Source organism: Urocitellus parryii, chromosome 11 (genome assembly GCF_045843805.1).
Source record: "Urocitellus parryii isolate mUroPar1 chromosome 11, mUroPar1.hap1, whole genome shotgun sequence".
Lineage (NCBI taxonomy): Eukaryota > Metazoa > Chordata > Mammalia > Rodentia > Sciuridae > Urocitellus > Urocitellus parryii.
Window position 1 is genome coordinate 31,332,867 of NC_135541.1, and position 22,345 is coordinate 31,355,211.

At 50.6% G+C, this 22,345-nt stretch overlaps 1 protein-coding gene across 1 annotated transcript; it reads left to right on the forward strand.

Annotated features, from left to right (window-relative positions):
- Window positions 1-885: 885 nt before the first annotated feature.
- Window positions 886-2,367, forward strand: Foxd2 (forkhead box D2). Its single transcript, XM_026410680.2, has one exon. It carries the CDS (start codon window positions 886-888, stop codon window positions 2,365-2,367), a length of 1,482 nt encoding a protein of 493 aa, XP_026266465.2.
- The last annotated feature ends 19,978 nt before the right edge of the window (window positions 2,368-22,345 follow it).

The window sequence follows — 22,345 nt, forward strand, 5'->3', positions numbered from 1 at the left end:
GCGGCGCACTCCCTGGGTCTCCCCCCGCGAAGGCCTTGAAGGGAAGGAGAAGGAAAGGGGAGCAGACAGAATTTCTCACCTCTCGGAGGCGCGAGGATGCGAACGCCCGGTTTCCTCCTCGAGATCACTCACCCCCTTGGGCTGGAAGCCGCTGGGGCTCCGGCGGGCCCTGCAAGGCTCCGCTGGTCTGGGCGTCTCAGGCTCCCGCTCGCGATCCAACGGCGCTTCGGCCCTGGTGGCTCCGGGCGCTGCTTTGGGGAGATGATGGGCGGGGGCTGCCACCACTTCTGCCAGCTCTGGCTGGAGCCCGCCTTGACTTCCAAGAACTGAGCGCCCTGAAGGCAGAGGTTCCCGGGAGCCGAGGACTTGCGGGAACTGTGGGAAGGGGAGGACCCGCCTCCAGCCACGCGAACCCAGCTCCCGCCGCGGCGGCGGTTTGTTCCCGCCGGGCCCCTGCGTGAAGGCACTCCGCGGGTCCCCTCCCGCCCCGCCCCACCCAGAGAGCTCCGCCCCAAGCCCGCGGCTCTTCCGCCTTAGGCAGCGGCTTAGGAGAACCCCGACTTCCACCCCTGGGGGAGTAGGGACGGACGCCCGCCAAGGTGAGGGGTGGCTCAGCTCCTTCCGCCTGCGCGGTGGGTGTAGGTCTCGGTTCCGGCTCCCGGGGCAGCAGAGGGAGCGGCCAGTTGGGTGCGCCCTGCAGGATGAGACCGGCTGAGTTAGGCCACCAGGGGGCGCTGCGAAGCTGGGGGACACCCCTCCCTGTCCGCTTCAGTCCACCCCCTCCCCGCCCGCGCGCAAAACACACTCGCCCCAGAGGCAGCGCGGCCGAGCCGGAGCCGCGGCCGGAGCGGAGCCCGAGATCGCGGCGGCGGTGGCGGCGGCACCATGACCCTGGGCAGCTGCTGCTGCGAGATCATGTCCTCCGAGAGCTCCCCGGCCGCACTGTCCGAGGCCGACGCAGACATAGACGTGGTGGGCGGCGGCAGCGGTGGGGGGGAGCTCCCAGCCCGCTCCGGGCCCCGTGCCCCCCGGGACGTGCTCCCTCACGGCCACGAGCCTCCTCCGGAGGAAGCCGAGGCAGACGTAGCAGAAGACGAGGAGGAGTCGGGTGGCAGCTCTGACGGCGAGCCTCGCGCTCTAGCGCCCCGGGGGGCGGCGGCCTCAGCGGGAAGCCCAGGGCCAGGCGCGGCCGCGGCCCGGGGCGCGGCGGGGCCGGGGCCCGGACCACCGTCGGGGGGCGCGGCGACGCGGAGCCCTTTGGTAAAGCCACCCTACTCCTACATCGCGCTCATCACCATGGCCATCCTGCAGAGCCCCAAGAAGCGCCTGACGCTGAGCGAGATCTGCGAGTTCATCAGCGGCCGCTTCCCCTACTACCGGGAGAAGTTCCCCGCCTGGCAGAACAGCATCCGCCACAACCTCTCGCTCAACGACTGCTTCGTCAAGATCCCCCGCGAACCGGGCAACCCGGGCAAGGGCAACTATTGGACGCTTGACCCGGAGTCGGCCGACATGTTCGACAACGGCAGCTTCCTGCGGCGCCGCAAGCGCTTCAAGCGGCAGCCGTTACCGCCACCACATCCACACCCGCACCCTCACCCAGAGCTGCTGTTGCGTGGCGGGGCTGCAGCGGCCGGGGATCCCGGCGCCTTCCTGCCCGGCTTCGCCGCTTACGGCGCCTACGGCTATGGCTACGGGCTGGCCCTCCCGGCCTACGGTGCACCCCCACCAGGGCCGGCCCCGCACCCGCATCCACACCCGCACGCCTTCGCTTTCGCCGCCGCTGCCGCAGCAGCGCCTTGCCAGCTGTCGGTTCCCCCAGGCCGCGCCGCTGCACCTCCACCCGGACCTCCGACGGCCTCGGTGTTCGCTGGCGCAGCCTCGGCTCCGGCCCCTGCGCCTGCCCCAGGGTCGGGCCCGGGCCCCTCCGGCCTGCCCGCCTTCCTAGGCGCGGAGTTGAGCTGCGCCAAAGCTTTCTACCCCGCGTCCCTGAGCCCTCCCGCAGCTGGCACAGCGGCCGGTCTGTCCACCGCACTCCTGCGCCAGGGCCTCAAGACTGACGCGGGAGGTGGTGCGGGCGGCGGGGGCGCAGGCCCTGGGCAGAGGCCTTCCTTCTCTATAGACCACATCATGGGCCATGGTGGTGGCGGGGGAGCACCCCCAGGCAGCGGCGAGGGGTCCCCGGGATCGCCGTTCACGGCAGCTGCGGGACCTGGGGGTCAAGCCCAGGTCTTGGCCATGCTGACTGCCCCGGCCCTGGCTCCGGTGGCCGGTCACATCCGCCTCTCGCACCCTGGGGACGCGCTCCTGTCTACAGGGCCGCCGTTTGCCGGCAAAGTAGCCGGCCTCAGTGGCTGCCACTTCTGACCACAGCGGGCTCAGGGTCAGTTAGGCCCGCACACAGCTTCTCCCGGGAGCTCCTGCGGTCCCAGCGGAACTCAGGGAGTCTATTTATGAAGAGTCTCCAACCTGGGCCGGCGCGCGTGACTTGGCACTTCAGGTTCCACGCTCAGAATCTCGCCGAGAGTTGGGACGAAGCGGGCTCCATCGCTCAGGGCGAGGCCTGGGTTTAAGCTAAGTGGTCCCAAGCCAAGATCCCATTCCTGTTTGAGCAGCAAACGAGGGAGTGGGGGACCTTCGGTTTTTCCTTGCCTGAGTCCGCTCCGCAACCCCGGAAGAATGCCTTCCCGGAGACGTGCCTGCCCAGGCCCTGCGGATCCCACCAGAAACACCAAGGGCGCTGAGAGGTCTCCCTTTCTTCCTTCCTCAACTTTGCGACCCTGCTTGTCCAATATTATAATTTAACAACATCTATTATCCGCTTGTGCATAAAAGAAAAATTCAAAGTTTTTTTTTTTCCTGTTCTCCAAGGAAGTTCGTTCCCTCTGAAGCCTAGCGCAGTATCTACACAGGCGAAGCTGAACCGAGAGGTGAAGCAGCGGATCTCCACAATCTTTGCAGAAACCCCAGATCCCACTCCATGAGGAAAATCCTTTCTCTTTCATGTTTGGGTGCTTTTCAAGGAACTTCTTCCCTTTCCCCTAGCCGGCTGGGGCCAGCCATCCAGGGCCAGCAACCCTCTCAGCCTCCAGCTCAGCCCCAGGCCCTGGGGTATTTATTGTAGTTAAAGGCAATGAGGTCGGGTGGGAGAGGAGGGTCTGGGTCAGGGACTGGAAAGGTGGGGGTGGGGTGGGCAAGGGCACCGAGCTGTGTCAGGGGGTCCTGTAATTATGTGTAAATATCTGTACAGCAGGCTGCTCTCTGTTCTCTGTCCACTGGTGTGCATTGATTTAGAAACCTCTTCTTAGGGAAGACTCTGTGAAATTGTCTGATGGTTTGTGTGGAAGAAAAGAAAAATCTGTCTCTTTCCTCCCTTCCCACTGGTGTCAATTGAATAAATATATGCGAACTTCAGCAGTCACCAGCTCCGTCTGCTTGCCTGCACTCCCTTGTCCTTGTTGGGGGCTCACCTAGAAGACCCCAAGCTCCCCAGCAGAGGGGGAGTGAGGAAGGGCCAGGCAGGCAGAGGAGGGTTTGGGCTTATCAGATACTGGGGGCACTGTGACGTTTGCCTTCAGCTGCTAATGGGGCCAGGTCTCTGGGAAGCCAGTGACCCCTCCAGCACTTTCATTTTCACTCCGGTACTAGGAAGGTTTTCACCATGGAATTGGGTACATGGATTCTGTTTCAAATGCACCTGAGGAGTCTTACCTCCTTCTTGTTTAGTTTTAGCATAGCCTGGGTAGATCTGGGTGCTAAGTGCTCTTGAACATTGTATCCACTGAGTACAGGGCAAATAAGTCTCTTGATGCACATTCTGTGTGCCTCTGTATAGATGTGTGCAGGGGCTTTTATGGAGCTTGGATTGTTTTGTGTTTGGGTTTGTGTGTGTGTATATTATTTTTCAGAATATATGTATTTTTATTTCTACATTTGTCCGTGAACATTTGTCTCTGGGTGTGTGTTGTCCGAGAACATTTATCTCTGGGTTACACTCTCTGAGAGGAGAGAGGTTTCTCTTTGGCCATTGTAGGGCCTTTAGGAATTGGCCCCTCCTGACATAGGTAACAGAATGTGAGGTATGAATTAGAGACTGAAACTTCACTCTCTTCCCACCTGAGAGGGCTAGAGGTGCACTGTGAGATACAGGAGAGTTAATGGGGTCTGTCTGCTAGGGCAAAACTCCTGGTCCCTTGAACCACGCTCATAGCTGGAAGCTACTACCTGAGTGCAAATCCATTGGTCTGATTGGAGTTTCCCACAGCTTACCGAGCCCTCAGCTCTTTACATGTGTTTGGTACTACCTGTAGTCAGATGTGCAAATGCGTTGGGTGAGGTGATGCTTTGGAAGAAGCAGAGATAGTTGTTGCGCTTTTTTCTCTGTGTGTTCCACTGAGATCATAGGAGAGAAGAAATATGGAAATACATGAAGAGACAGTTCAGCCTTCATAAAACACACACACACACACACACACACACACAATTTTGAGGGCAAGGGTTAGGAGACAAGTGACTGAAAAGGAAGAAACAGGGTCAGAGACCCAGATGCAGAGAACTTGAGGTAGGCAGAGAGAAGTATGAAGGCTTCTTCAGCCAGGATCCCAGCAACTGGCAATAGTAGGAAGGAAGAAGATATTAGAGGGCAGAGGCTGCTATAGAATCAGAATAAGGTGTGAATCAGGATAAGATTGGGGAGAATATCAGAGTTTTGGAAGGGTTGTTGGGATTCCTAAGTCTCTCATCCTTTTCACAAGGGAGGAGAGACAAGTCTGTAGGTATATGTGATAAATGCAAGTTCTCTGCCAGAGGTGAGGCAGAATCCCTCTCTCCATCTTGCTGAGAGTCTAAGGGAGTAGTGGTGGTGGTAGGGGGAGTTGGATACAGTGGGCCACCTTTCTACCATTTTATCAAATGATACAGACAAAGTAAGCTTAGTTTCATTGGTAAAAACTGGGAAACGTCTGCTAATACTGGGATAATGGTCTCTGGCTGCTTTGTTGACTTCCACTGCTCTGAGTTTGTTTTCATTTCTTTTTACTTGAGGAAGGGTACATGTGACTGCATGTGTGTGCATGCATGCCCACCCAGTGTGTTTGCTCTCAATAAAGCCCTTTGCAGCTATGTGATCTCATTGATCATGAAAAGGTCACGCCCAGATATTAATTTTGGGGGTTTTAAGTAAAAGACTTCTCAGTTGGTTTTTCCTTTCTTGAAAAGAGAAATTAAGTCAGGCAGAATTCATATCTGATGGTGGATAGATAGATGAAACACTTCCGTAAGTGCTGTTTACAGGAGAAGCAGCAAATTTTTGATGTGTCTTTGTCAAGTGTGTGTGTGTGTGTGTGTGTGTGTGTATACACTCCAGCATATGTGTGTAAGAGAGTGGGGGAGAGGTAGTGGGGGGGATCTTTTTTTTTTTTTTTTTTTTTTTTTTTGAGGCTATTGCTTGATGTCTCTGTGTGTAGAAGGTTCCTGTCAGGAAAAGGCAGAAATACAGGAATTGAAGGAGTGTGGTGCATGAGGGACTCCCAGACCCAGGACTCAGACCCTCCTTTTATAGAGGGTCAGAAAGGTCAGGCCTGGGCCAGATTACAATTATAGTTGAGGTTGGGGGCCAGAGAGAAACCACTAATGCCCAACTGGCCATGAAAAATACCCAGAAGAGAATTACTAAGAGAGCCCACAAGGTTCCACATGCTGAAGGCAGGGAGAAGGGAAGGTATTTGGAATTCTGGACCATTTTAGATTGTTTTGTGGGTTACTTGTGAGTTGGGACCTGGAGTGTAGGAAGGATGAATGAGTTACAGGATTTATATGGTAGAAACCTCTAGGCTTTCCGCTGCTTCCAGACTGTGGAGGGGGCTCAGTTGGTGACTCCCTTCTAATCTGTGGCTGCATAAGGTGGGTGTTGTCTCACTTAGGGGCTCAGCCTCCTGGGAGGAGAAACTGGCCATCCCTTAAGGAACAGCTCCTGTGGGTTCCCTCCTTGCCTAGGTGGAGGCACGTGAGGTTCTGTCGTACACAGGCCTCAGCAATTGGTGACAATAATAAGAAAATATCCAGGGCACACCTTCATCTCTCCGAGGTGAGAAAAAAAATGATAAGAAATCCGCCTAGGGTTCAGTGAGTGCTGCTGAGAGCGGGAAGTTTAAAGGGGAAGAAAATTGGCGAATTTCACTGGTCAATTTCACTTCATTTCGTTCAATTTCGTTCAATTTCATTCCTTTTCATCCGGCGCCGAGAGGCCCAAGGCCACAAGGAGAAGGAGGGGGAGGGGGTCTTTCCGGGCAGGATTTTCCCCATCTTGCAGACTTACTTACTATGGTTGTGAAGAACAACCTTGATTCTCCAACTTTGACATGCGTTTTTCAGCCACCGCTAAGGACTGACATTCTATTTTATCGAAGAGTATTTGGCTTGGGTGATCGAGGCCCATCCGCAAGCCTCCCCGCACTTATCTCTTGCAGCCCAATTAAAGCGGTTAATTCTTTTCACCGCCTATTCCTCCCCATCTTTCCCCCCCCCTTTCTCCAGGGGCTCCCCAGACCACCCAGGAGCCGGAGTTGGGGCGGGGGGAGCGGACACTTCCCCTCCATATCCAATTTGTTCTCGCCACAGCGGGCGCGTCTTCGTGGTTACAAAGCGCTTTTCCCCCTGATGACTTTTTTCCCCTTTTCAAAAACACTTCTATCTCCCCCCCTTCAACTAGCAACCCTCCCCAGGCCCACCCCTCCTCCCTCTCCGCTCGGGTTTATTTAAACTTCGCCTCCTCCCGCGTCGCCTTAGCGCTCACTTAATGAAGTTGAAGGCTCGGTGCGCCCGGGTGAAGAGGGTTTGGAATCTGTTGAAAGGGGCGTTTTGTGACACTGATTGGGGCGGGGGCGGGGGCGGTGGCAGACCAGACAATGACCGACCGGGCGGGTTTTCCTGCGCGCAGAGTCAGGCGAATAAAGGCGCCGACACTGTTTAAACGAGGGACCTTGCAAGAGAAAGGGAGAAAAGATTCTTAGTGCGGAGTGTGCCTTGTATGGTTTGGAGCTTAGTGAGGGGTGGGAGGAGGCAGCTCGCCTGCGGTCTTTACGGACCGAATTCGGCGTTTACTTCGAACCCTGGGCTCCCGGTTGAAGAGAAGAGAGGCGAGTTTGGGTTTGCGCCTAAACTATTCCGATACGTGATTTAAAAGATTGTGTAGCTGGGTCTAGGATAGCCAACCAACATGATAAGATGATAAGACCCAGCTTACGTTTGTCCCTGGGGCTGGGGTTACGAGATTTCTAGAGACACGCTGAAAGAAAACTAAAGGTGGGCAGTGGCCGGACAGAATTCAACCTCCCAAGTCTTTCGCCTGTCGGGGTATTTGAGAGTAAACGCTGGTTAGATTTGGGGGGGTGGGGTGAGAATTATTCTGCTTTTTAAAGGTCGGCGCGCATACGTATTGTACCAACGAAGAGATATGTAGGGAGGACGGAGGGTCCCAGTTGTGGCTTTGAGAACAAAATATTTCGCGGGCTGGTGGGCGCGGCTGGTGCGGAGCCTAGCCGGCACCGCCTCCTTCCCTAGCGGAGCAAGCGCTGCAGTCCGAAGCTGCAGTCGCTCGGGGGACCTGGAGGCTTCTGTCTGCTGGGGAAGGAAGTCTGTTTCCTCCTATGCGCCCCGCTTCTTGACTCATCGCTGACATCCTCAGGGTTGTTTCCGACCCTGGCTGGGCCCCCTGCGTTTAGTTGGGGTCCCTGCAGAGCGCTGTGTTTTCGCTGCAAGCGGACTCCCAGAGGAAATCTCTCAGTAGCGACTTTGCGTTTCTCAATGCAGCAAGGGTCTCCGCCAGGTATCTTCCTCCAGGCTCTTTAGTCTCCTCGCGAAAATTTCGTCGTCACAGAGGGGATCGAAAGGTTCCTAGTCTTCACCACCCCTCTACTTCCGCTCAGTCATTACGAGACAGTCGACTCCCAAGGAGTGCGGTCAAAATCCGCAAGCGCGGGTGCCTCAGGAGGATGCGCTCAAGTCACCGCTACCGGAGTCCTGGGCAGTTCACCACTGGAAGCCGGCACCTTGGAGGTCTGTGCTCAGTTTTCCTAGAAGTCGGAAAATTGTCCAAGGCTGGTTTCACGTCTGGGGCATTTTTCTCTTTCAGGCAGAAGTTTCTTTGGGATTAGGGCTCACGGATCCTAGGACTGGAAAAAAAATTGTTGGGGCAACAAAAATTTTAAATTTATCCTAAAATCATTGAGGACCTGAAAAGTGCATTTGAAGTTATCTGTGTAGAAACGGTCAGAATATGTGCGGCGGTATAACCGGGAAGCGCTGAGGGTACAAGAGTGGGCTTTATTGTTAATTTGCCATGGCTTACAGAGGACACCCCCCCCCCTTTTTTGCGCCCCCTGCTCCCTACCCAAGCAGGTACCTTAGGACGCCAGAGCTTAGTTGCCCCATCCCATTCAGATGTAGATATGCTGGATCCGGGCTGAGGGTGGGGAGTCCACCTTGCTCCACTTTCACCCTAGCCCGAGCTTTCCTCACGAACTTCCCTCCTGGCTGCTTCTCCTGGGCTCCACCGGTTTGCGTCTCAACTACTAATTGTATGCAAATATTCCAGTCTTTTGGGGGGATAGGTCTCGCTTCCTCACTTTGAGTCATTTCAGTCTAAGACGGCAACTAAGGAGGCTATCACTTAAATTAGTCTAGAACACAGACTGCGGGGGGGGGGGGGAAGAGGGTCCTGAGGACCAGAGGGTTCCACCTTCCCCTTTTCAAACGGAAGGGACCAGGCCGAGGGGACTCAGCTGGTCATTTACCGAGCTATGGAGAGGAGCCAAGGGCCCGCGACACTGGTGGGCCGACTTTGCGCCGGGTTACCCTGTCCAAGCTGTCCCTGCCAGCCTGGCGTGTGAAGCCCCTGACAGGTGGGAGGTTTGAAGGTCATTCCGAGTGTACATTTGCAAACCCACGGGTCTTAAGTGTGCAAAGCGAGGGCAGTCGGACTGCAAAGCTGCTTCCGGGTTCCTTTGGCAGCCTCTCTGGCCTCGGATCGGAGCACCCCCTCACCTCGGTCTCAAGATCCCTCCGCTAGCTGAAAAGTATGGGGCCAGAATCAGGAGCAGTTTTTCTGAGAAGTTAGCTGATAAACTCAATTAGGGGTGAATTAACAAACACAGGCGAGTTAATTCACTCAAGCCTGGAGATCTCTTTCCTGTCTGGCTCACACCTACCTACCTACCTACCAATATTCCTTCCTTCCTTCCTTCCTTCCCTGTCTCCCTTACCCGGCTCCTATACTTATTGCTCACCTATTGTGTCCTGGAGGTACAGAGTGAACATCTGCCTCCTTTCATTGCAGGCAGTCTAATTGGGAAGTTGAAAACTGAAACAAAGGCAAAACAAATGATTATCCGATATTTGATGTAAAAAAGATCGTTTGGTGCTTTAAGGGTTAAGGATGTAGATTTCTACTTTATGATGATATCACAGCCTTTAAGTGTGTCTGTGCTTTTTGGTATTTGGGGTCTGTGATTGTGTTTATGTTTGTGTGTGCCAGAGGGGATAGGTATATATCACTGTGCTCTGGCAACTGTGCTTAGAAGTGAATATTTTAATTTTTATTTATTTTATTTGGTGATGCTGAGGATTGAACCCAGGGCCTTGTGCTTGTAAGCAAGCCCTCTAGCACTTAACTACACCCTCAGTCCCTAGGGGTGAATATTTGTAAAGTGATTATGTGTGTGCTAGCATGTGTATTTGTGACTATATCTGTGTGAGTCTGTGAGTGTGGTGAGTCTCCTTGGGTGGCTCTGGCAGAGGCTGGAAGATGTGGGTGGAGAGGATTGGAGTGGAAGAATTAGGAATGGATCCCTTCATAAATGAGAAAGAAGGGATTTGAATTTCCTGCCTCTTTATTTTTTAGCAAACACTGGGACCTGTCCTCAGCTCCCCCCACTGTAGACAAGACTGGGAACATGGAGCCTGAAGCAAATCTGCTGAAGAGTGCAATGACACAATTGGCAGGGAAGTAGGCTGACGGCCTACCCCAGGCTCCTGCTTCTTCTCTTTTCCATCATGTCCACCCCCTGAGCCTGCCTGGGTTCAGAATTTGGGTTGTTTCAAATTATCCAAGAGACTTCATTGTCTGGCCCCTGTCTGCTTTCTGGCCTGGTGCTGCTAGCTTCCTCCCCTCCAGGTTGCACAGAGGGCTTGACTAGCAAGCAGTTCCTAGGTGGCTTTGGAGCCTTCCCTTCCATTCTAAAGAAACTTTCTTTTCCATCAAAAGTGCAGGTTCAGACTGTAGAGCCTGTAACAGCAGAGCTTGCCGAGCAGCCAAGGCTAACAATGTATGGATGGGGAAACAGGTCTAGAAAGGGGTGAGGGGTGGAGCTTGACCAAAATTGCTCAGTAGGTTCTGGGGCATGCAGTTGTACCCTATAACCCCTATACACCAACATAGATAGTTAAGGCACATATCCAGTTATTTTGAGGAAACTTAAAAACCAGCATCTCCCTTTACATTCTAGGAAAATCCTAAGTGTCACTGGGCTTCTGAATTTCCCTTCCTTCCCAGTGGCAGGATGGGAGGAAAATTGAGATCGAGATGCTGTACAGCAGACAATTATCCAGGTAATTCAAGACATGAACTAGATTGTCTTTAGATGAGTGAGGTGCTAGTGGCAGAAGGGAGGTGTGTAGACTAGCAAGAGCATGTGTCACTCCTCTTTGCCTGTTTCAGGGCAGAAGTGGGAGTTGGGGGAGGTGACTATGTCCTACCCCTGGCCCCAGGCAGCACCAAAATTCTGGCACCAGCAACCTGCTTGGAGGCAAGGAAGAGATAGTAGTCAGTAAATCATTTCTGCAAGTCTGATTGAGAATCTGTCGACCAATCCGAGCCTTATTTCCTGTGCTCAGGCCTTTAACAAAGTGGAGACTAAAGGGAGAAAATCTGGTCCAGACCCTAGGCAGCCCTAGCTGGAGCCATTTCTTCCTGGGTGGGATGTTTGCTAGAGGTTCAGAACTGGAGAGGTGGGAGGGGGGTGTTGGGGTATGTGTGGGTGTAGGTAAGTGTGTGTGTACACAAATTCAGTATTAAGGATTTTGACTTCTACACATCCTTAGAAGTTGCCAGGCTTTGGTTTCTCTTTCTCTATCCTGGCTCTGCATCCTAGCACCCATTGTGAAGATGATGGGATAGAGAAGGAGGAGGAAAGATCACTGGATCTCTCCAGAATGCTAACTGTGACCTTGGGCTAGTACTTCCCCTACTATTTGGACTTCAGAGAAATAAGTTAGCCTGGACTCATCTTCAGGTCCTGGCCTCCCTGCCACCCCTCTGCTGAGGAACTTTTTCTCCAGCCCGGTTCTTTCTCTCAGTGAGAGTGCTGAATGGGACTGTGCTGAACTCTACAGACACATTTCCTGGGGCTCCCACTCCATACCTGCCCGGGATGAGTGGCTCCCTTCCTTTTGGATCCACGTAGGGTCCTGGACTTTCTCCTCTCCTGGCAGGGCCCTAGAAGGGGGGCGGGGCAGCACTGTGAGTGCCCTTCTCTGTCTGGTGAGCTGAAATCTGTCATAGGGAAAGGCCATCATTCCCCACTTCTGCCCAGTTCATGGAGAAGGGGCATGCGGATGAATATGAAGGTGAGTGGACACCTCACTTCTGGTGGAGCTCTCAGGCCTAGCGATTATGACTACGACGGTACTGGGATGGGGTGGCACAAAAAACGAAAGGGTGCATTTACCCTGACTCCCTTTTACTTCAGTCCCTTCTGGACCTTCTTTCCGGAAGCCCTGTCAGGACTAGAATGTTGGGGTGTGCAGAAAGACCAGACACCCCATGGGAGTTGGGAGATTGGAACCCGAGCGGGGAGGGTGAGGAGAAGGGAGCCTTTCTGAAGCCTGAATGGGAAAACGACTGTGGCTCCGCTTTCTCCGCAGATGTCACCTTTAGGAGCAAACCTGAAAACTTGACGGCGCTCTCAGAGGCAAGTCGGCAGAGGGGTGTGGGCTCTGAGACCCGGGGAAGTGGGGAGGAGCCAAAGGGAGGGCGAAGAGCTGCGGTAGCTCCCCTGGAGCGGGGCTGGAGTTTGCGGGTGAACCGTCTCTCCGCCTACATCTCGGATTCTTGGTCTCAGATGCGCTTACGCAATACATTGCATTCTGTGAGCCGAAGAGTTCCAAAGATGCGTGCAAAGAATATTCGGAAGCGGATGCAATTCCTGAAGGGCGAGGCTGGGGCCGAGTGGGCGAGGTTCCCCGCTTGAGTGTGAGAGAAGCGAGGGTGGAGAGCTCAGGGACGAGGTTCCTGAAACCCTCCCGGGCACTGGATCCCGATCGCCGGCCGGGCCCAGCCACCTGAGGGCGCCGCCGGCCCCAAAGTCCCAGGAGCTTACTCTGTGCAGATCAGGACTTACTCTAGGCTAATAGAGATGACCCTATGCTAACCCAGGTGACCCTGCGTTAGGGGCTGACTCTGCAAGACAGTGGAGACCTAGTGCTAAAAAGGGATGACCCCTGGCCAACAAGGGTTACCCTGCTTTGAGTGGGCCTGACCCCATGCTAACAGGAATGACCCTGACCTGACCAGGGCACATCCCGGACTAAATGGGATGTGCTTGGGCTACCTGAACCGTCCTGTGCTCTGGTTCTCAAGGCTTGCCTTGCTCAGATTAGGTGGGAGGACTGTCCTGTGGGTCCAGCACAGGCTTCCCCACCCTGTCTCCCAACTACGCCACTCCTCTCCGCTGTGGCCCTGTCAGGCAGTTCTGGCCAAAGAGAAGGCTGCCATGGCCAGGCAAATCCTACAGCTCTGGGACAAAGGGGTTAAAAACCTCAAGAAGAGCATGCAGAGGCGGGTCCCCTGGGGTATCCTCAAGGGTACGGATTCTCTCCAGGAGATGCATCTTGGGGGCCAACACTGTAGTGCCCTTCTCTGTCTGTTCTGCCTCTAGTGCCAGCCTTGCCACACCCCGCCTTCCCCACAGAGGTGGCAGCTTTAGATTTGTACCACTCTCTCCTTTCTCGGGTCCTGTTTCCTCTTTAAAATGAAATGAGCTCATTGCCAGGCTGTCCTCATCTGCTGGAATGTCCTTCCATAGTCACCCATCAGTCCTGATTCATTTTCACAGTCTTTTGTGACCTACTTTGTGCCTGGTCCTCTGTCCTAAGCTTAGTATACAAATTTTATGAACAAAACATATGAGGTTCCTGTCCTCAGTATGGTGACAATCTAGTGGAGGAGAGAAAGATATGCACAAATGCGTATCTAATTAAAGGTGTGATTAGGCTCTGAGGAAAGAATACCTTGGGCTTTGAGAGAGAATAGCTGATGGGTGTAATTTAGGGCAGGATTTCTGCCCCCCCACCCCACCCCAACTCTGGTGAGCTGAAATCTGTCATAGGGAAAGGCCACCACTCCAAATCCATCCTGTTTGATTTTATCAGTTCCTGAATCTACACGGAGCCAAGGTCCCCTCTCAGAGTGCCAGTGTCCATCCCAGAGAACTCCTAACTGAATAGCCCTCTTTGAACACAGTGAGGAAGGACCCAGCCTTCGTTCTGACTCCCGGGACATCTTCAGACCCCTTTTCCTCTGCTTGGGACCTTGGTGTTAGAACTGACAGTTGTCCCTTAGGAGCAGGGTATGAAAGCCAGGACAACTTTGGGATATGAGATCCCTTTAGTTCTGAGACCCCTTTACCCAGCCTGGCATTTGGCATGATAAATAGTTGTTGATTGAAAGAATAATCCTAGGAGCCTGTGAGACTACCTTTTAGTGAGCCCAAGAGCCAATGATTCTATGGTTCATGATCTGATTATTCCTTTCTGCCTGGTTCTCACCCTGTTCAGTTGTCACCTCCTTTCAACCTTCTCTGCCATCCTTGTCCCCAAGCCTGGAGTTAGAGCTTGTCCCCAGAACTCTTCCCCTCCCACTCTTGTATTAGAGATTGAACCTAGGGGTGCTCTACCACTGAGATACACCCCCAGCCATTTTAATTGTTTTTTTTTTTTTTTCCATTTTGAGACTGTCTCCCTAAGTTGCTGATGGTCTCACTAAATTGCTGAGACTGGCCTCAAACATACAATCCTCCTATCTCAACCTCCAGAGTTGCTGGGATTACAGGTTTGCATCACCACACCTGGCAACTTTTCCTGCTTAATTGTGAAGAATTATTATTATTATTATTATTATTATTATTATTATTATTATTATTATTTTGCCTATTGCTCCACCTCTTTCATTAGACTGGGTGCTCCCGAGGGCAGGAGCTGAATCTGATGCATCACTCTGTACCAATCACACAGTGCAAGGCCTCCAAAGGTGTGTTGCATTGCCTAAAGATGAGTGGAGTTAATGTTACATGTTACTCAGAAGTATGACCCTTCACAGAATAATAATGATTTCTGGTTCTCTGTGTGGTGGGGGAGAGGGAGTAGGAACAGCAGCATCCAGGGCAGGGACTGGGGACCCTGAGCCCCGTGTTGCATGATAACCTGAGGGGAGAGAGGGGTCCTTTATTCAGACTCTGTGCATCTTCATCCTGGAGACAAAAGGAGCTTGGTGGAGTGGCACTGTGAAGGAGCAGGCCAGAGAGCTGCCTCCCTGCCATCCTCATGGCCTGGTGCAGCTGCTGTCTGTGGAGTAGGCCTGGGCTCTCCAGAGCTTGAGGAGAGGATGAGTGTTCCTGCCCAAGGGCAGGGGCTCCAGTGCCTATTGGGGGAGGGGTGGAGCAGGAAAAGAAGAAAGGGGGTGGGCAGAGGGAGTGGCTTTGAAGGGTGTGGGACAAAGAGGCTGACTCAGCCTTGGGACCCTGGAGGAGATATCATTCACCAGAATTGGAGAGGACCCATCTTATTTTTAACCCCTTCCTGACTTTTAGTGTGGTTTGGCTACTACAACCACAGTGGTTCCCCTCGCCCCTTATCCACAGGGATAGGTTCCAACACCCCCAGTGGATGCCTGAAACCTGGGATAGTACCAGATCCTATATATGCTGGTTTTTCCCTCTATATACATACTTGTGGTGAAATTTAATTTATAAACTAGGCACAGTAAGAGTGTAACAACAATAAATTAATAATAAAATAGAATAATTACAACAATACCCTGTAATAAAAGTTATTTAAAACTTATGAATTGTTTATTTCTGGAACTTTCCATTTGATATTTTTGGATCGAGGTTGACTACTGGTAACTGACACTGGGGAAAGCAAAACAAAGGATAAGGAGAGACTGCTGTACAGAGACCTAGAGGACAATATATATTAGTCTGAAATCCAGACTGGTCAGAAATAGTTTCAGGGAAGGGAAATTGAGGCCTCAGTGTGGGAAAGCACTGGTATATTTTTTTTCCACTTGAATCATACATTTTCCTTAAACATACATATTCTGTGTGGACCTGGGCCAGGCTGTCAAAGGACAGAACTGAATCAAACAGACAGTTTCTCAGCCACCCACTCGCCTCCATGCAGCAAATGGTCCTACTAAGTCTGGGCATCCCTGGACTAGGCCCACTGTAGGGGTGAGTGTAGGCTGGGGGGATAGGCAGGGAATTGCGCCAACTTCTTTCCCTGGGGAGGCTCAGACTATGATGCTGACCACTCTTGGCGTGTAGAGTTGGGGATAATAAGTTTCATGAGTGGGGAGGAGGCACAGATGGCTTCCTAGAGGAAGTAGAATTTGAATTGTGCTTTGAAGGTTGGGGTAAACTGGAACAGTAGAAGTTTGGGTGAAAGGGGAGGGCATCTAAGACATTCCACCCTGTGAGCAAGGGCATTTAGGAGAGCTAGGAATGAATCCAAAATTAGCTTAAGCTGAGAGGTCTGCCCAGCATTCTCCATGTCTTACAGATTCTCTTATTATAATGGTTTTTCAAAGTCTCAGTCATTGAACAAATAAAGATTATTTTTCACTCATCTCAGAGTCCAGATGTTGGCTCTGTGATGGTGATAGTGGGAGGTACTTTGTTTCATGCAGCCATTCAAGGGTCCCTGGGCTTTCCATCTAGGGGCATCAAAATTCTGTGGAGGAGTTCTGTTTTTGTTTGTTTGTTTGTTTTGTTTTTTGGTGCATGGACCCTGTTGGGTAGTCTAGTTAAGCCTCTTCTCACACTTAAGAATAAAGATTTCTAGGGCTAGGGTGGTGGCTCAGTGCTCAAGTGCTTGCCTAGCATGCATGAGGCACTGAGTTCGATCCTCGGCTCCACAAGAAAACAAACTAATGTATCCACTTAAAACTAAAGATACATAAATAAGCAAATATTTTTTTTTATAAAAGAACAAAGATTTCTAGTGCTGGGGATATAGCTCAGTTGGTAGAGTGCTTGCCTTACATGCATAAGGCCCCTGGGCAGTCTAGTTAAGTTCAATCCCCAGCACCACAAAAAAGAAAAAAAAAAGATTTCTAAATTCTTGACATCGAATTCACAGGACTACAAAAAAGACCAGTTGGGGTTCGAGTACCAAATACTTTAAAAGTTCTATGATATAATATTTGTGATAATTGAATAATTGCTGATATAACAATAATGATAATAATAAAACAAGTTAAATAAACTCTAGCATGGGATTAACAGTGCAATTTCAATGTTCATACAACCTAAATGAGCTTCTGATATTTTTGCAACAATGAAGCATGCCATATAATAAACGCCAATAATTTTTATGGGTGGCAAAATTATAAGTACCAGGAATACTGCTGTGGTTTGTTACTTCTCTTTACAATTGAATAAAATGCTGAGTCTTCATTTAGAGGTTTGTGAGAATAAAGACAAAAATTTTTTTCCATTCAAATTTATGGAGCTCTCAGCCAATAAATTCTATTCATGGGTCCCCTGGAGATTGTGGACCCCAGCTCTAGGCCCTTCACATACTCTATTTAGTCTTCTAAACTCTGTTAGCTAAGGGGAGGGGGGAGGGAGAAAAGGAAGGAGGAAGGGGAGAGATAGATAGAGATAGATAGATAGATAGATACATACATACATACATACATACATAGAATAAATAGAGGATTCTGGAGGAGATGCTTTTTAAAGGCCAGGTCTGCAGGTGGTAGGTATCACTTTGACCACATTCCTTGGCCAGAATCCAATCATAGTCATGCTCCTCCTGACTACAGGGGAGATTGGGAACTATATTCTGGCTATGTGTGCAGGAGGAAAGGGTAATGGGGCCCCATGACACACAGTCTTGTGTGCCGTGCAACGTTTTCTGGAATCTTCTGTTCCATTCAGTATCTAAGGATCCATTTGAGTGACTGGATTATGCCTAGCTTTGGTGAACAACACAAAGGGCATCATGCCCATATCTTGGAAAGAAGACAAAGGAAAACAGAAATATTCCTTTATTCCAAGTCCATTAAGTCCAGCTGGAGGCACAGAAAGGTCTGTGCTCCAATCTGCACTGAGTGGCTCCAAAACCAAGTACCCTGTCCCCTCTTTCAGTCCTTCACCTATCCCTATGTCCCACCCCCTGCAGAAGGATCACTCAGATCAGCCTTGGCTCCCAGTAGGCCATGGGATCATCAGATGGTGGCCCGTCCCATCCCATGGACCAACACTCTTGTATCTGTCCCTCTTTCTCTTTACCAGATCCCATTGGGAACACTTCTTCTTTAGGAATGGGACACACATGTGCATAGAAGAGGCTCCCAAGAGCGTGTGCAGAAGGCAAAGGAATAAACTCACATTTTTTTTTTTTTATACCAGAGATTGAACTCAGGGGCACTAGGCCACTGAGCCACATCCCCAACCCTACTTTTGAATTTTAAGAGACAGGGTCTCACTGAGTTGTTTAGCACCTCACTGTTGCTGAGGCTGGCTTTGAACTCCTTTCTCAGTCTCCCAAGCCGCTGGGATTACAAGTGTGTATCACTACACCAGTGAATAAACTCACTTTGCCATTGCTCTGTCCTGGGTAAAGTTGTCTACATTCACTGATCTTAACTATAATTAAACCCAACAGTACCCAACACATAGTAGTAGGTGCTCACTGAATGAGTGTCAAATCGAACATCTGAATGAATAACCTTGCTGCCCTGGAGGTCTCTTGCCCTCTTATTGCCTTTGTCCTTACTCTTCTGACCATCCATCTGCCTGTCAGTGGTCTTTCTCTCTCAACCAACTCAGATCCTATGTGGAATGAGGCAGGACACATGAGCACACACAAGGAATAAAGATAGTAAGAGCTCCATGTTGGTAGGTAACTGCTCATTGTCCTTTCCACCCTGTGCTTATGATTTTTCCCCACTGAGAGTCTTGATCAACAAGGAGGCTCAGTAGTCATTAAAAAGCATTTCCACTCCATTGCCTTGAGATGGGCACTTGCAGCTAACTGCTTTACAGATCAGGTATGGTGAAGCTCTGTGGTTGCCCAGGTTTGCATCAGCAATAGCAGTATTTGCACTTGAACTCAGGGTCCAGTTGTCCCCTCCTACCCCCACTCTCAGGTTTGCTTTTTATTCTCTCTCTCTGGCTTCCTGCTGTCCCAGAGCCTCTAGTCTGGCACTTTGTCCGGGTCTTCCTGGAGGGTATACTCAGACTTTTCCTTGATCTGCTAGTCTAGGCCCCAGGAGCATTTCCTCAAGGACAGGAGGAGCCATTTAGAGGGGTACAGAGCAGGACCTTTCCATCAGTGTTTTGCTAAAGTTGCAGGAGAGACGCCCATCTCCACCCCAATCCTGAGTCTTTTCACTGACATCTCTGACTGTAATCTCCTTCCTGTCTGTGGCAGCCCTGGGTCTCCTAGGGCTGCAGTCTTCCAATCCTCGCCTTTCTTTACAGGTTATCTTTCTGGCCTGTCGCTTTGCCTAGTCTGAATCTCTTTGTTTGCAGCAGGCCCAGACCTCCCAGGAAGGCCTCTTTGCAGGTCTCCTTGTTGGCTAGGCTCATTCTGCTCCCAGCACCCCATGGGGGTCTTCCACATCCTTCCCCCCAACACCTCAAGAAGGGGCTAAGGCTGGTCCCTGTCTTCACCGATCAGGGACCCCAGGAAGGCTAGAAATCTGCACCTTCTCCAGACCCTTAACAGGTAAGCTTCCAGTGCTCCAGACCATCCCCACCCTGACTACAGATGAGTACCTGTCCCTGAATCTGTTCTCTCCTGGGTTGATGGGCCACAGCAGCTTTTTCTTTTGCCTATGTGGCCCTTGTCCCTGCTCCTTGCCCTCCCTTATCCTTTGCTCCTTCTACTCTTTCTGAATTTCTCTTATACCATTGTTACACTAATGGAGGTGGCAAGGGATGTGTTTTCTGGGATGTAGGGATGTGTTTGCTCTTGAATTGTTATGCAATGGGCAGCCCAGACTCTGAAAAGACTCCCTGGGGAGAGGGCGGGCAATGGAGTCAAAGAGTTGGGTCTGCTCTATTCAAACAGAGGACCCGCTAGTGTGTGAGCACACGCACACCACCACCCCCTGACACACATGGGCCCTGCTGCTTAGATTTCAAAGTCAGGGGTTTATGTAGATGCAGCAGCATGGAAGCACATGCAGACAGAGTCACCTCCAAGTGACATCTACATTTAACCCAAGCACATGAAAAAATAAGTAGAGTATTTATCTGGTGACTCAAGTTGAGCATGTGGGTAATTTTCCAATAAATTATTACCTAGAAGAGAGTTATTTCCAGAGGGTATATTTGCGATAGGCATTCTGAGCTGTCACTTCCCTGTGAACACTGCTTTACCCAGGGCATTCTCAGCCATTCTCTTTTCGGTGTCTTTTGTGTGTTGATGATGGAGGTGTATGAAGGGGCAAGGGTGGGAGTCTGTGATAGGTGATATATGCTGTGTGTGATGACATGTGCTTTGGTGGGGAGTTGACAGAGAACCGGAATTGTTTTTTGTGATGGTGACTGTGTGTGTGGCAGCATCTGTGGTGATGGTGTACTTAGCATGTACACATGTGTACACGCCTGGGGCCAGCAGGAGAGGCATATAGACATCAGGAGCAGTGGAGAGACAGCCAGCCTGGCTCTTGGGGGAGACACTCATGTATGAAGAGCTTGGAGCTTGAAAGCGGCTGTTTAACAACTTGAGCATCAAATTATGGCCCACGTGGGCAGAGGTGTCAGCGGTCGCTGGTTGCTGTAAATACTTTAGTGCAATTGACAACAGCTTGTGGAGGGCTAAGTGAGATGGGGAGGGGGCAGAGGGAGGGGCAGCGCCTCCCGCAGGGACCCGCCACCGCCACCGTGCAGTCCTGTCTCTGCTGGATCTGATGCTGGTGGGGAGGGGAAACAGGATGGAGGGTAGCAGGTCTGTAATAAGGTAGGCTTCAGAGCAAGAACTGTTCTAAATAACCCATCATTTGCAGCTGGGCAACCTTAAGCAAATGACTTACCTACTCTGTACCTTAGTTTTTCTATCTGAAAAAAACAACAATAACAGAGATAATAGCCTGTGGAATTTTTGTGAGGAATTATGGGAGCTTTTTAATCTGCAAGCCCTTGTGGTTATACAGATGTTAGCTTCTGTTGCCTTGTAATGAATGGGAATTAACACAGTGCCTCTCACATAGGAAGCTCCGATAAATGATAGCTAATGTCGTTAGGCAATTGCCATTGCTATTGTCCTTGTAAGCCTGGACCCATAGCTGGAGATACCTCAGCTCTTCCAAATATGCGTGGAAAAAAAGACTTCCCAGAGGGCAGCCAGTGGGTCTTTGTGGATTTTCAGAGAAGATGGTTTTAGTCTCCAATCTTTCAGAGAATCCTGCTGCACAGGATCTGAGACAGAGAGAGCATGCCCGGGGAGCTCTCGCTGGAGACCCGGCTGACTTCATTAGCGCCATGGCTGCGTTTTTTTTTTTTTTTGAAAAGTCATGTGTAAATGGATTTCTGCAAACCCAATCCCATTTAAAATGCACTTGCAGGGCAGAGGGCTTAAAGGGTCCCCGTGGTGAATTCTTTTGTAAAGCAAGGTATCTCCTGAGTGTATCTATTTTGTAAAGTACAGATATTTATGAAGTAGAGTCAGGATTTCTTGAATGCCTACTATGTGCCAAGTATTCAACATCTATTATTTAATTATAGCCCCACAACAAGCTGAGGGAGGGCAGCTTCTAATTTCAGAAGAGCAGCACACAATCTCCCACGTCTTACCACTGGAATAATGATGGTCTGGTCCAGCTTGTGAGCAAGCTCATTGTCTTCCTGCTGTGCCCTTCTTGCTTTCTCCTCCTCTCCCCTGTCTCTTCTACTTCCTTCCTTTTTTCTGCAATCACATAATCTTCTTTTGCATATACTACAAAGAGGGTAGCTTTAAGACTAGTGTAATCCAGTTACCTAAACCTCAAAGACTTAACAGTGTTTAAAAAGTGGGAGCAGTTACCTCTGAAGTTTTGAGACCACTTGTTAAAAATCATTTCAAATGAACATTTTCAGACACACACAACCCCCTATATACCTACGTCTTTGATTGTCAAGAGTTTGTTTTATCTATTCTCCACTTTTCTGGGATTCTGTTTAATTTGGTGAGAGGGTTGGATGCATCCTTCATACCAGCATTCTGATTACCCAGGGAACTCTACCCATGGGGATGTTGGCTTTTATTCAGAAAAGCTGGATACATGATCATATATTAGAACAAATGTCTTTTCCATTTTTCTGTTTCTATGAAAAATGATTACAAGATGCTTCTAGGTCTTGTTACTGTGTGGTGCTAGGGTATGGATATAGAATGTTCCCCAAGGCTTATGTGTTAAAATCTAGTCTTCAACTTGGCACAATTGGGAGGTGGCAGAAGCTTTAGGAGGTGGGGAGAGCTTCTGATCATTGCGGCTGTGCCCTTGAAGGGGATAGTGGGAGTCCTGCTCCTTTCTCTTCCTATTTTACTTCCTGGCCATAAGCACAGCAGCTTCCTCCACCATGCGCTCCCCACCATGGTGTGCTACTTGTGACAGGCCCAAACTAACAGGGTCAACTGACTGTGGACTGGAACCCCTGAAACCATAAGCCAAAACAACATTTTTCTCTTTAATAAGTTGATTGTCTCAGGTATTTGTTATAGTAACAGAAAATTGATATATTGCTTTTATTGCTGCCTCCCTTCTGCATCATGTTCAATATTTCCTGTTCAGACCCATCAAAGAAGGAGGTCACACTAGTAAGTTTGAAGAGGACAAATTTTCCATCAGTCCCATTCCCCAGGCTGGAGTCACTTGGTGGTCACCAGAGTATATGTGACTTATTTCTTTTCTTTTTTTCTCTTTTTTTAAAAAACATATTTTTAGTTGTACTTGAACACAATATCTTTATTTTTATGTGGTGCTGAGGATCGAACCCAGTGTCCACACATGCGAGGCAGGTGCTGTACCACTGAGCCACAGCCACAGCCCCATATGTGACTTATTTCTGAATGTTCTTGG